A 13967-nucleotide genomic window follows, 5' to 3' on the forward strand; every position below is an offset into this window, starting at 1 on the left:
AATGCGTAGGTCCTTTCTGTTCTTGTTCTCCTTCCGCCACTCATTCGCCCCACGGACCATTTGAAGCATCTTCTTGGTCAGTTGCATAGTCCACGTCCAAGTTTTCCAGACTCCCAAAATTCGAACATGCTCGATTATTCGGTCTGCTTCGCGGCACTGCCATTTTCCCCATAGACTATAATGTATAACAACTGCCGAAAGTTCGGAGACCTTGCAACCTCTCCACACACCACACTAGCCAAAACGTGGCCTGCGCAAACAAACAAACAAAATGACGCTGCTCCGGAAACTCCGCCGGAGGCGGAAGTGCGGCGATGAACATAGCCAGCGTGGCCAGACCAAATCGGTGTGTGACGACTAGATTCGGCTAGTTGTGGTTCAAAGCGGTGATATGCTTCGGCTGCAAGTGGATTTCCTTCTCAAGGGCGCTGCGCGAGGAGCCAAAAGACCTTCCGTCCATCAAAAAGTCCGGAAAATTGGACGGCGGTGGGTTCGAGCGTCTGAAACTTCAGATGTCCTTATACATTGATTCTATGGGACTCGTGGCGGTGCCGCGAAGACGTCCGAAATATCAGGCATGTCCGAAAATTTGGGCGTCTGAAAATTCAGTCGACTGTACAGTCGAACCTCGATATATCGAACAGCGCGGTGATTGTGAACTAGTTCGATATAGCCAGAATTCAATACATAAAATCCCGCAAAAATGTGTCAAAAACGTATGCAAATCAATCAATGAACCAAGGGCGTGACTGGGGATCGTTGTTCGGAGTGCGCATTCGGTTGCGCCGCACACAATTAGCGTAGGCCACTTCATCCACCGTGCGAAGTCGGCATGGTCTACACTCTAAAAAAGGGTTTACGCACTTTGGGTTGTATTTTGTCCCCAAAGAATAATCGTCATCTGTCTTGCTCGCATTTCCTTTCTTTAACGCTGCAAGCCTGGTACTTCCTAGTCACGCACGGCTTGCACGTTATCAGCTTGACACAGCATTCTCGACAGAAATGTAGCGAGCGCCAAGTTTTCAAGAAAGGAAACGCAAGCAAGGCAGATGACGATTATTGTTTGGGGACAAGATAAGCCCCAAAGTGTGTAAACTTTTTTTGGAGTGTAGGCCAATTGCGTGCAGCGCAACAACAATCCTCGATCGCGTCCCAATCATGGCGCAGTAAATACTCACTTGAAGCTTCGCACAGAGCATTTATTTATTTGGCTGAAAGTACTGCAGCAGTGTAGCCTGCTTCTTAATGGCAGCCACATGCTTAAACACAGAGTCCTCAACATAGCCTAAACTATCCACAACCAACTGGCACCCAACCGAGTGGCGTTTGCGTGTTTGCGGATGCAAACTGCCTGTTCTCATGAGGCGCGGCAGGTGCAGAGCATAGCACCGAAGAGGAGTCAGTGCAGCAAATGCAATGCATAGAATAAAGAACAAACAATGCGCTGTCGACGCTGTTGAAATAGCCAAGACACCGCATAAATTCAAATGGCGCCCTCGGCGCAATCAATGTGTGCAGCTATAGTGTGCAGCAGTCGGGAATGCCCATTACTATCTTTGAGTGTGTTGCGGAACAGCTGGCCGCCTGTGAACAGGGCGCATATGGTCTGGGGCGGCGGCGGAGTTCGATATATCCATTTTCCGTCCAACCCGGTTCGAAATAAATAAAATTAAAATGGCATGCAATTTTCCAGGTGATACAGAAAGTGTTCGATATACGCAATAATTCGATATATCTGTGTTTGACATATCGAGGTTTGACTGTATGTACACACACACACACATATGGAAATCCACATGTAGCTCACCAAAGCTGGGGGTCAGTCCTCCGACAGCCAAACCAGAACATAGCTCCAGCCGTGTGGCCCCTGACTCAGCAGCTGTCAGCGCCGACGTCACCGAGTCCACACACACCTCCAGCTGCACCAGAGGGGCAGGTGTCAAGCAACGGAGCACACTTAGCACCAGAGTTTGCGCAGGAGAAAGGGAGTGAATGATCATTCTCAGATCTCTGAATAAGAGCCCCTTCAATCCAGAAAGAAAAAGCACCTGCTGGAACTAGGGCCGATGATTGTTGTTAAACACTTATAGAAAACTATTCGGCTTATTAAAGGAATGATACCCTTGAAGGTGCATTATGTTGCAGAGAAGACATTTAGGCAGCGTTTGTTTTTTAGTAGGGAAATTCAGTGGACAACAGAACTGTTAACCAGTACACCTGTAGCGGTGCTGGAGCCCTCACCTGCAGATGACACAGGGGGAGGGGTTGGAGCGAGAAGAGGAGAGCATTCCTGCCCAAGCGCTCTTTAAACCTTCAGACACCCCAAAGCACTGTGCCTAGAGGCCCAGCTACTATGCTTACATGCACAAGAATGTTATGAAGGCATGTCTTCAATGGTGCCAAGTTCTACCTTCGCATTGTTGCCTATTGCCTATCTTCACGACCTCCATAATAGCCATGGATGCTCAACGAAAAATGACAAAATGTTTATTTTATTGTTGCAAATTCCATATTTAGAACTCGTAGGTTGAACTAAGTTCACATCGAAGGCGTTTTTTTTAATTCTGATTAGTTTGCTGTTGTTGATGAAGACGGTTGTGTTAGAGCACAGGCCCAGTGAAAGTCCCTACTGCCAAACACCGACCACAAACCAAGAAAACAGGCAAAAGAGCTACAGAAAGCTAATCGCTTTAAAAACAAACTACAGCTGGACTCTACATTTCTTGGCCTCGTGTATTCCTGTAGCAACAGACAACAGCACAGAGTTGAATCTTGTTATAATCAAGTTGCATCAGACATGGAAACACCTTCGTTCTATCAGATATTCACTCTAAGCACATGTTCGTTACACAATACTATAGGTGAGAAAAGTTTTTTTGTTTATTTACTTTGTTATATTAAGGTACGACTGTACATCTGCTGATCAAACTTTTTGAACTAGAAGGAGACCAGGAAAAGTGTTTGAAATACCGAAATTCAAAAAACGACTTTTCCAAAATTTTGCTCCACCAGCAGCTTATGCTTTCCCTATGCCAATCCTACGCTTGTCTCTATTACAAACTGTCTTGCGAACTTCCAGAATATGTGGGGCATTGCACCCTCCATGACGTACCTCGAAAGCCATCAGTCAATTGTCGTCAACCCTGGAAGCCAGTGCAAGGAAGTTGAACACGAAGTTAAGGAATGCACACCTGAAAAAAATCAAGAGGTCGAAGAGCACTGATCAACACAATTGGTGAATTGTGCCTGAATTCCCATTTCACAAGAGTGTGTACACAATTGGTGAATTGTGCCTGAATTCCCATTCCACAAGAGTGTGTTGTTCCCAGTTGCACCTTTGTTTTCTTTATGTCTTAACTCAGGCATGGTCCAAAGGAGGCTGAGATAAAAGGCGAGCAATGCCTGACGGCGTCTCAGTTCTCTTTACATAAATACACAACAATTTGGCAAACAGTTTGGCCAGACAGATTCTGCACACTTGGAATGAAAATGCAGGTACATAACTTCAAACAGTTGAAGACTGTTTTAGTTTCCACCAATAAGTATTAACGAAACTGTGAGAACAAGATTAAGCAAATATGAATTACATTTGACACATATTACAAAACTAAGAAATAAACACTACTGAAACAGAACATTGCATTTGATGCACTTCCACAGCAAAGTAGGCTACTAAAGCGTAAATCACCAATACCTGCATTAATACAGTTTTTCTCTTAACAGGACAGACTAAAGCAGACTTTCAATTGTACACATCACATAGGTCCCTACAACACATACTGCCATGTTCACTCTGCATGCCAGTGCATGCCAAGATTATGCATCAAAAGCAAAAGTGCTGGTAAAAATAACGATATTTAGAACGTGTTGCATACACCTTGAAACACTTCCGATATTGGACCCGAGCTGCAAGTTTGAATAACTTGTGTAAAGCGCCTCAGCATAAAACAAGTATGAATGTAGAAGGCTCGACATTTACTCTTGGTATCAGTACGTCATCATTTAGCAAGTTCACCTTCTTTTGTTGTTTTTCCCAGTGTTTTACATGAGCCACATTTCTCCAAGTGGTTAGATGGGCGCCTTCTCAAAATTCTAGAAATTAGATAACTGATGTCCTCATGTCCGATGTTCCTTGCAGAGAATTCTCGCATGAAGTCCACATCCTGTAAGCTCAGTAATTCGTAATCCATTCAGCTGCATGCTTTTCATGATTCTAAGGGCGCAAGAAATATCGTGAAACTAAACTTCCATGGAAATCATTAACTGGCGCTTGAAGGGAACATATTAAGAAACAGAAAAAGAGCAGGTGTGCGATGAAAATGACTGACCTGCTACATGCTGCCAGTGAACAGCAACCACGCAATCTGCTGATGCCTCGATATTACTAACTGGCTCCTACCACTTCAGTTGGCTATTAATGCCACTCATCCCAGAGGGTATAATAAATAAACAAATAATAACAGGGGCAATGCATCATCTGAAAAGTGTTTCAGATAAATATCAGATGGCCACGTTATCAGAGATCAAAATACCGATAAATTATGAGGCAACAAATAGAGAACTAACCAAGAACGTCAAGACCAGTGTTCTAAGGCCTGTGCAAAAGCTCGTTTAGCAGAATCTGAACGTATAATTAGTGTCTCATTGGATTTTTCAATGGTATCCTTTCCAGACATGAACAAAAGGAAACACTGTAACCCCCCCCCCCCCCCCCCCAAACGCACGTGCGCAACTCGGGTGGCGCAGGGCTGCTCAAAGCCTGTCGGTACGGCTTAAATATCGATGTGTGAATGAGAGCCTATGCATTACGGGCGAATGCCACTCAAATATATGTGACGTTAGGCGACGAAGGATGTTCACGCTCGCCGCGAGTTGACGAGAGCGTAGGCGTTCGGCCAGACATGTGATAAGGAAAGGCGATAACTCAACATCGTAACTGCAAAGCTGTTTGCGCAGTACGAAGCTCTTAAAGCTTGTTGGCGGAACGCGAACAATACGCACACCAATCTGCATGCCATCGTGATTCGTACAGCTAGCACTGAACAGTGGAACAAGATCTACGTACCCCCACACGCGCGCGACAATTATTGCACTCTTCTGACTAATGTGCACGCACCATCGCTGTTTGACCAGACGCCGGCATCTAGGCAAACTCGTCACTAGCGTACTGGCAATGCACTCACTCACAGCAGCAACTTACCTTGGTTTTGTAAATTCTGGGCGAAGATTACCGGCGATCGCGGATTACGCCGGCGTTCCCTCGAACCACCCGCAGGGAATCCAAGAGTGTCAAATCAGTATCATATCAAGTTGTCAGCCCTTCGCTTATTCCCGCCGCCATAGCAAAACACACAAGCAGCGTATGGAGCGATGCCAACGGGACAAAGGCCCCAAGAAATCCAGTGCTTTATAGTACACTGAACCCGTCCCTAGAGGCGTGCGTTGACGCCGGTACGCCGGTACAGCTCCAACAGCTCTAGCATTGTCTACAATAAAAGCACCTCATTAATACTATACCTTTAGTGGTGCTTTGTCCTGCCTCTCTTGCTCTATCTGTGTAGCTTGCAGAATGTTAGCACTGGTTAGCGTGGTTAACTTAACAGTAATACTGGTGCTACAGTAACTCAAGGAGGCACTACTGCCACAGCTGTTCTGCCAACCCACTGACAGGGCGTGCCAATAAACATGAAGCGGGGCTTTCAACTCTAAAAAATAAGTTAGTGTTGGAAAGTTTTCTAAAACATTATATGCTAAAATGCGGTGTATTTAAATTACTTTGTTTCTTTACTTTAAAAGTTTTTGTAGTGGCGCTAGCTGTTACTTTAACACGGAGCGTTGACGCTACCAGCACCCCTCCACTTCAGCGCACTTTTTCATCACGTGATTACGGCGTTTTTAGTTTTGATTTTGCTGGTAGCCGGCATAACCCAACTTCAGTCCAAACAGTGTCCCTTTGTCATTTAATATTACGTGTGCATCTCTAAAGTGATTGGTGTCGTCATCGCGGACAAACGCAATTTTCAACGGTATGACAAGCGTGTCTCAACGGTAGTATTTTCGAGAAGACGCGCCAAGCCCTGAAGCGTGACACGGCGGCCGAGGATGTTCACGACATGTGAGTGAAAAGCATGCATGCGCTAGTCGACTTGGCATGACCTTTGAGCGGTGGCACACGTCTTTAACCCTCAATTGAAGCGATATACTGGGGAAATAGTTAGAAAAATGTATTTCTAGCTCACGGCGCGTGAAAAGCCACTCGTAATTTTTTGTGGATGAACGAATATTTATTAAAATATAAGACGAGAATGTACATGTTACCGTTTGGCAACATGGCACCTCAATTCAGGCGGGTCTGTGCCGTGTCAAACATACAGAATTAGTCCCATTTTTTGCGTAAAACAAAGCTGCAAGCTGCATTTCCTGGGCAAGAACTTGGGAGACCCTTAAGCTTCCCCATTAATAGTAGAACGTGATAGCATTAAAGGGTCCCTGACTGCTTCTCATGCTCACCACTACCTGCTTCTCATCGCACATTGTCGTGTCGCTATCCCAGCGACACGGAGGCTACACCACTACCGGTCCCATGCCGATAACAACCTTTATTCCGGTGAACATAACTTATATACAAGAGCGCTGTGGCGCCATCAGTCACATGTGACCTGGGATGGATGGATGTTATGAGCGTCCCCTTTGGAACGGGGCGGTGGGTTGCGCCACCAAGCTCTTGCTACTATGCTGCCTGATATCCTACCTAGGTTAACCAATGAAAAAGGAAAAGAAAAAAACACTATGAACTAACACGTCCAAATTTTCTGATCCCCTATTGCGAACTGTGTTTTTGTACGTCTCCGTCTTTTGTCGTTTCCCTACTTTTCTTCCACCAATCCTCCAGTCGCCTCTTACTAATGTCTATTGCGGACCTGTTTGCTTTAGCACTGCTCCCGCTGAACCCAAGGGCTTCAAGGAGGCCAGTGGTGCCTAAATCGACCGCTGGGTAGACGTCTTCACATTCTAATAAAATATGCTCCGTCGTTTCCCTAGCTTTACCGCAGCAAGCACATGCTTCTTCTTCTTTCTTATATCTCGCTTTATAGGTGCGTGTTCTAAGGCATCCCGATCTCGCTTCGAAAAGTAATGAGCTTCCCTTTGAGTTATCATAAATGGTTTCTTTCCTGATTTCGTTTTTTCCTCTTAAGTAGTTACTCATGGCAGGTTTCTTTTCCATTGCCGCCACCCATGAGATTAATTCAGCCTCTCTAACTTTCCGCTTGACCTTCTTTGTTGCTGTGTTGCCCACCCCACAGGCCGCATACTTGCTGGTAAGCTTCCTAGTTCTTTTCCTCCACTGTGAATCAATGTTTTGCCTGTACAGATACCTGAACACTCTCCCAGCCCATTTACTTTCTTCCATATTCCTCAGCCGTTCTTCATACTCAATTTTACTGCGAGCTTCCCTCACTTCAAAACTAGTCCAGCCCATATCCCCCTGCACAGCTTCATTTGTAGTCTTCCCGTGAGCGCCCAATGCGAGGCGACCCACAGACCTTTGGTTCCCGTCGAGCCCTGATTGTACCCCTGATTTAAAGCAAACAACCGCATTTCCAAAAGTAAGTCCTGGAACCATTACCCCTTTCCACATACCTCGTAGGACCTCGTACCTATTGTATCCCCATAGCGCTATGTGCTTCATTATGGCTGCATTTCTCTTCCCCTTGACTGTTATGATTTTTTCCTGTGCTTCCATATATCCATTGCCTTCGTTTATCCATATACCAAGGTATTTATATTCTGTTACCCGAGGTATTTCTTGGCCCTGTATCTCCACTGTCTGTTCACTGTTTTCATTGAATACCATAACACCTGATTTTCTAACACTAAATTTCAAACCTAAATTGTTGCCTTCCTGTCTACAGATATTAGCCAGACATTGCAAATCACTTTGCTTGTTAGCGAGCAACACAATGTCGTCCGCATAAAATAAACCTGGGAGTTGCTGCTCTATTACTGTACCTGCCTGTTTGTATGAGAGATTAAACCAGATATTACTTACTTCTAGCTCCCTCTCCATCCTCACCATGTACATCATATACAGCGGCGGGGATAAAGGGCACCCCTGCCTCAGTCCCTTGTTGATTTGAACTTTCTCCGCGCCTCTCATCCCTTCCCATTCAACGCAAACGGTATTTTCTAAGTAAATCTCTCTCAAAAGCTGTAGACAATCGTTACCTAAGCCTTCCCCTTCCAGAATATCCCACAATATGTTGCGGTCTACGTTGTCGTATGCTCCTGTAATGTCCAAAAAGGCCACATACAACGGTCTGCTTTCTACTTTTGATATTTCGATACACTGAGTAAGAACAAACAAGTTATCATCCAAACGCCTACCTATTCTAAAGCCATTCTGAAGCTCTCCCAAAATGCCATTATTCTCTGCCCATGCTTGAAGCTTTAATTTGATTGCCTGCATTGCTAACCTGTATATTACCGATGTAATAGTCAACGGTCTATACGAGTGAATTCTGTCTTTCTCCCCCTTACCTTTATAAATTAAATTAATTCTACTTTGTCGCCAACTGTCTGGTGTTCGTCTATCTCTTAAAATTTTTTCCACTGCTTTCACCAGAGCTTCCTTACTTTTTGGTCCCAGTTCATTTATCAGCCTAACGGGAACCTCGTCTAGCCCTGTGGCTGTGCGCTTAGGAATTTTCTCTTCCGCTTTCTTCCAGTTTAAGTTTGTCAGCACCAACTCCTTTTCCACTTGGGTCTCATTCATGCTATTTTTTTCCTCAAGTACAACCTCGTCATTGCCTTGGAAGGATTCGGCTGTTGCGTTTCGGATGTAATTTATTGCCGCTTCTCCTTCCAGTCTGTTTTCATCTTCGTCTAGGATATGTTGTTGTATTGTTGCTGACTTCCTGCCTAATAATTTTATGTGATTCCAAAATATTCTAGGTGCGGCCTTCTTTTTCTCACGTATTTCTGACAACCAACGTTCACTTTCACCTTTTAATTTTGCTTGCACCAGTATTTGAACCATAGACTTTTTCTCCCGGTATATTTCCCGTTTACTGGTTACTTCATCCTGTGGCAACAGCGCCTTTGCCTGCCTGTGCTCTCGAGATGCTTTCTGTCGTTCGGCGATCGCTTCTCGTATCTCCTTGTTCCACCAGCTTTTCGGTTTCTTTTTTCCTTTCCAACGAACATGTTGTTTCTCTTTACGTATTTCTGTCGTTATTACACTTAGAAGCTCACCATATTCCCACTCCTTACTTGGCCACTTGCCAAGTTCTTCTTCAACTCTAGTGACTATATTTGCTATTTGTTCAGCGTTCAAATTTGGACTGGCCATTGTGCTTTCCTTGCTCTCTTTCCCAACTACATATCCCATTTTCAAAATGATGCGTTTATGGTCACTCCCTATGCTGCTAACCCCTTCCTCATCGATGACCATTTCTCTCAACTTATCATGAATTCCTTCTGTCATCAGACAGTAATCAATGGTCGATTGCTGGTTTCCCACTTCCCACGTGATCTGTCCTTCACGCTTAGGCCCTGTATTCACGATCACGAGGTTATGTTGCTCGCAAAGGTCTAGCATTGACTTCCCGTTATTGTCGGTATAGCCATCTAAATCCTGTATGTGGGCATTCATGTCACCTAATAGGACAATCTCAGCACCATTCCCGAAACCCTTAATATCAGCGCTTATGCATTCCACTAACTCTTTATTCTTCTCCGTGCAATTTTTTCCGGTCCACAAATACGTAACTCCCAGCCAAGTTTCTTTCCCACTCATTGTACCCGATAACCAAAGATGCTCTTGACATTGTGAATTTACTCTTTTCCATTTGGCTCCCTGATGGATGAGCATTCCGACTCCCCCTCCCTTTCTTTCCGACTTAGTTCTGTTGCACCCTTCCCATACATAATTCTCAATAACTGGCGGCTCTTCTGAGTCTCTAAGGTGCGTTTCTGTAACCGCATACACCCCTATTTGTTCTCTATGTAACTGCTCCTCAATCTCTGCCCACTTTTCCTTTCTTCTGCCGCCCTGCATGTTTATGTAGCCTATTGCATGGCGAGCTCTTTTTCTTGCTTTCCTCCTTTTTCTGTTATCGACGGCGATGCTCTGCTGATGTTCCCCTAAGGGACCTTCTTCATTACTACCTACTCTGACCTCCTGAGCGCCCGCGGGCCCCCTAAAAAAGCAACAGCGCGACCCCCAAGTCGCCAGCCCACTTCTCGTGCTAGCCTGTAATTGAAGTGGATCCCATCTCGTTTAAAACCACCACACCTTCTCACTTCCCTGTTTGCTTCGACAACCTCGAAGCCCTTCTCTCGGCTCATTTTCCATATTTCCTCATTGGCAGCCATTACGGCTCTTTGTACGTGACTGTCACGCACAGGCACCGTGCACACCACGATCTGCACTTGAGGGGATAGCTCGCGCAAGTCGTCCACCCCCTTCGCCAAGCGCTGGGCTAGTCCTGGCCCTTTCCTGTTTAGGACGTCATTTAGCCCACCTGCTACTACGACAAGGTTGCGTACGTGGGCATTTTCTGTGAGCTTTTCTTTTGCTCGCTCCATGACAGCACTCAGTGTCCGCCCTGGAAATGTGCCCACCGCCACTCTTTTGTCGCCTTTCACCCTCTCCACAATTGCTTTTGAGCACCCAGCCATGTTTGAGTCGCCAGCGATAATCACCCTTTCACTCTCTCCTACCTCTCCCTGCTTCCCTGTGTCCTTTTTCGCGTGATTCTGACTCGACAAAGGGCATTGTCCCCTGGGCTCCTGCTTTTTCCGCGTGGTCTCAAGGTAAGTGCCGCTCCTTCTAGCTTCCTGCGGCTGCAGCGTCGCCTCACTCGGGGCGTGTTGCGCTGCTTCACTATAGCTACGCCGATTCACCGGCGGCGAGCTGGCGACCGCTTGCTTTGGCTCCCTGCCTCCCACTTTGCCTGTAGGGTCTACCCTACTTTCTGAGTCTTTGCCACCGCTTTGGTGTCCTGACCCGACATTCTCCGCTGCACGCGTCTCAAGTGCGTCGAGCCGCTTTTTCAGTTCGGCGCTCCTTTTTCTTCGTCAAGCTCGGCCACGGTCCTTACTAACTGCGCGGCCTGCACCGCTTCCACCTTGACCAACTCGGCGACTTTCTCCTGCAAAGCTACCCGCTTCTCCCGCTCCTCCCTCAGGTCTGCTTTCAGCTCTTCGAACTTGGCTGTCCAATTTCCTTCCAGTTTTTGGACTGCTTCCCTGACCCCTTCGCACAGCCTGCATGTAAAGCTAGACTCCTCCGCGTCTGCTAAGCTCTGGAAACTGGTCTCGTCGAGGGAGCACCAGCGCAGGCACTCGTCGCACTGCACTTGCTCCGCGTCCCCCGCGGCTTTCCCTTTCTTCGGTTTCATCGCTAGGCCTACGTCCTTAGGCTCAACGAGCACGTCCGCCAAATCACTCACGCAAAGCCGACCTCGACCACTATCCCAAACAAAACTAAAGAATTATCACTCCCTACTCCATGTACGCATCCGAAGAGCTAGCTGAAAGAATTAAATAAGCCTATCAAATAGGCCCCTCCTACCACCTAGGCCTAACGGGAGAGCCGCCAGACCTAGACAAAGCCGGTACGTTTATTCACGCGTTTACTACTCCTACCAAGAATTCAAAATTTGCGCCCCTACTCCATGCAAAAGAAAACACTTCAAAACACTAGCTAATAAAGATAAACGAGTACTTAGCTACGAACGAAGTCGCTGAAGCCTCGTGCACAGGAGCGTCCGCGAGCCAACCGCTCAGCAACTGTTGTTAACACCGCGGCCGCACGGCGTATCATGATGGCACTGCCGACATGACCTGCGTCACGTCGGCAGTGCCATCTGTTGAGAAGGCACGACACTACATCTAGCCCTCCCTCAACAAGAGAACGCAGGTTATATGCACACAACCAAAAAACCGTCGCTGCTTGTGGCGGCCAACTAAGTAATTGCGCTAACAAATTGATAGTAAAGTCACTGGTGGCGATTGCCTAATAAAGTCACTGCAGTCATTAAGTTCATTGCACATAATCCCAGAACTTTGCTGGCAGTCTTCGCTCCCGTGTAGTATGGCGCAGCCCTGACTCTACTGGCTGATAAGGGTTTGCCGATTCGGCACCACGATCAGCACACAGTCCAGAGATAATGGTTCCAGCTAGTGGGCTCCCTGGCCGTGTAGGTGGGCTCGGCGTGCAAGGAGGCAGTGATGACACCAGCGGTTCTGGAGAGTGTGAGTCATCAGTCGTTGGTGTTCTTTGGGATGTGGTGCTCTGTGTTCCTAAGGAGGGTGTCCGAGTTGTGGCGTTGCGGCATTTCTATGTCCATATATACTGTCCGTGGAAGAGGAGAGACCTTGATGCAAGATCTCAAGCGATCAGAGAGATGTGTGTTTTGCAATTTGAGCGTGAGGGGTTGCGTCCCAGGTCAATCAAGATCTTTCTCCTTGCTGATGTAACTGAAAGCCTGGAGATTTGTGCCGTTCGCTGAGCCTCGATGACTTCTTCAAGCGTATTATAGACTCCAAGGTTCATCAGGTTCTCTGTCCTCGTGCGCATCGGAAGACCTGGTACTCTCTTGATGCTTTTACGTATGAGGGTTTAATTTAGTTCTCTAGTGGAGTTCCCGCTTGTTCATGTTTGTGACATAGTCTGTGTGGCTCATCAAAAAGGCATGGAACAGTCTTAGGAGGTTGTCCTCCCGAAGACTACCATGTCTGTTGGAGATCCTAGTGATTAATCAAATGACCCCTTCCAACTTGGAAGTCAGACAATTGATCGTGCAGCCGTTCTGTCCATTGGCTTCAATGATCATGCCGAGAATACGTATGAAGTTCACTCTCAACATCCGCTGCCCCGCAGCCATGTGCAACCTAATGTCGATGTCAGCCAGTGGTTTCCAGTTTTTGGGTTTAGGACCCCTTCTCATGGGTCGATATAAGAGAAGTTCGGACTTTGACGGCGAAAGCTTGAGAACCATTTCCTATTTGTATACAGTTGAACCTCGCAATAATGAAATTGGCGGAGAACGCAAAGAAAGTTTGCTTTCATGAGAATTTCGTTGTTGTGAAAAGAGACAGCACAGATAGGTAATGCATCACAGAGCAAAGGTTTACAGTCAACATTCCGTTAGCCTACTTTGCAAGCTTTGCTGGAGGATATAGAACCCCATTGCCGACAGTACAAGGTGCACTGCATGCATCAACCAGCAGTGGCAGCACTGCCGTAGCGTAGTATTCTCGGTCAATTGCTTTTAGAGATTCGATCACTTTTGCAAGATTTTGCGCAACTCGGCACCGGACACAGAGCAACAGCGCTTGCAGCAGCATTTCTCCAGCACACGCTGTTGCGCGTAGGCGCTGGCGCGTCCGGTGCCAAGCGCAAAAGTGATCTAGATAATGGTTTCTTTGCGCAAATGTACGGCCGGTGCCGAATCCAAAAAGAAAGTTCCAAAGAATCAAAAGAAAACATGCCCCTAGCTTTCTGAGCCATTTTTATTAGGTTGCACCTAAAACTGCAATGCTTTGCACTTCTACTTACTAACACCCCTTCATTCCACCCAGCAAAGCACTAGAGCTCTAATTAACAGCACAGAACAATGATTAATAAGAGCCCCATACCTTTCGTAAATGCTGGTGTGTTCAATCGAACGCCTTGGAGTTGCATCTCATCTGTGAGGGTGAAACCCCTGTCTGCCTTGACATCGCCATGTGTCATACGTAAGTGCCGCGCGTCGCCCCTAGAAGATCGAAGCGGCCACCAAGCGCCGTGAACGACGAGGAAGACAACGGGTGCACGAGTACGGCAGCACGAGGGCGCGCTCGCAGTGTTCGAACCAGGCGGGCAGCAGCTCCGAGCTCCTGGGCGGAACGAGGCGAGGGCTCCTGCCAGGCGAGACGTCCGTGGCAAGGTGCGGAGGACCGCGGAGCCGAGCGTGGACGTC

General features: G+C 46.9%; 1 protein-coding gene and 1 long non-coding RNA gene across 3 annotated transcripts in view; one reads left to right on the forward strand and one right to left on the reverse strand.

The window, feature by feature from the left end:
• The window catches only part of LOC126534036 (copper homeostasis protein cutC homolog), a 38305-nt gene extending 32656 nt beyond the window's left edge, over positions 1 to 5649 (reverse strand). Inside the window, exons 1-3 of one of the 2 annotated variants that reach the window (XM_050181247.2) lie at positions 5518 to 5649; positions 3113 to 3191; positions 1808 to 1919 (exon numbers count right to left, since the gene is read on the reverse strand). In XM_050181247.2, coding sequence (XP_050037204.1) covers positions 1808 to 1919; positions 3113 to 3124 — 124 coding nt within the window. In that variant the 5' untranslated portion in view covers positions 3125 to 3191; positions 5518 to 5649. Of the gene's footprint in view, positions 1 to 1807; positions 1920 to 3112; positions 3192 to 5200; positions 5419 to 5517 lie in introns of those variants that run through there. The other variant, XM_050181248.3, reaches the window with a different exon arrangement.
• Positions 5650 to 5894: 245 nt separating this feature from the next.
• LOC129385681 (uncharacterized) overlaps positions 5895 to 13967 on the forward strand; it is a 140858-nt gene continuing 132785 nt past the window's right edge. The window contains exon 1 of the long non-coding RNA XR_008613164.2: positions 5895 to 6115. This is a non-coding gene — a long non-coding RNA (uncharacterized lncRNA). The remainder of the gene's footprint in view (positions 6116 to 13967) is intronic.

This window comes from Dermacentor andersoni, chromosome 7 (genome assembly GCF_023375885.2).
Source record: "Dermacentor andersoni chromosome 7, qqDerAnde1_hic_scaffold, whole genome shotgun sequence".
In the NCBI taxonomy this organism is placed as follows: domain Eukaryota; kingdom Metazoa; phylum Arthropoda; class Arachnida; order Ixodida; family Ixodidae; genus Dermacentor; species Dermacentor andersoni.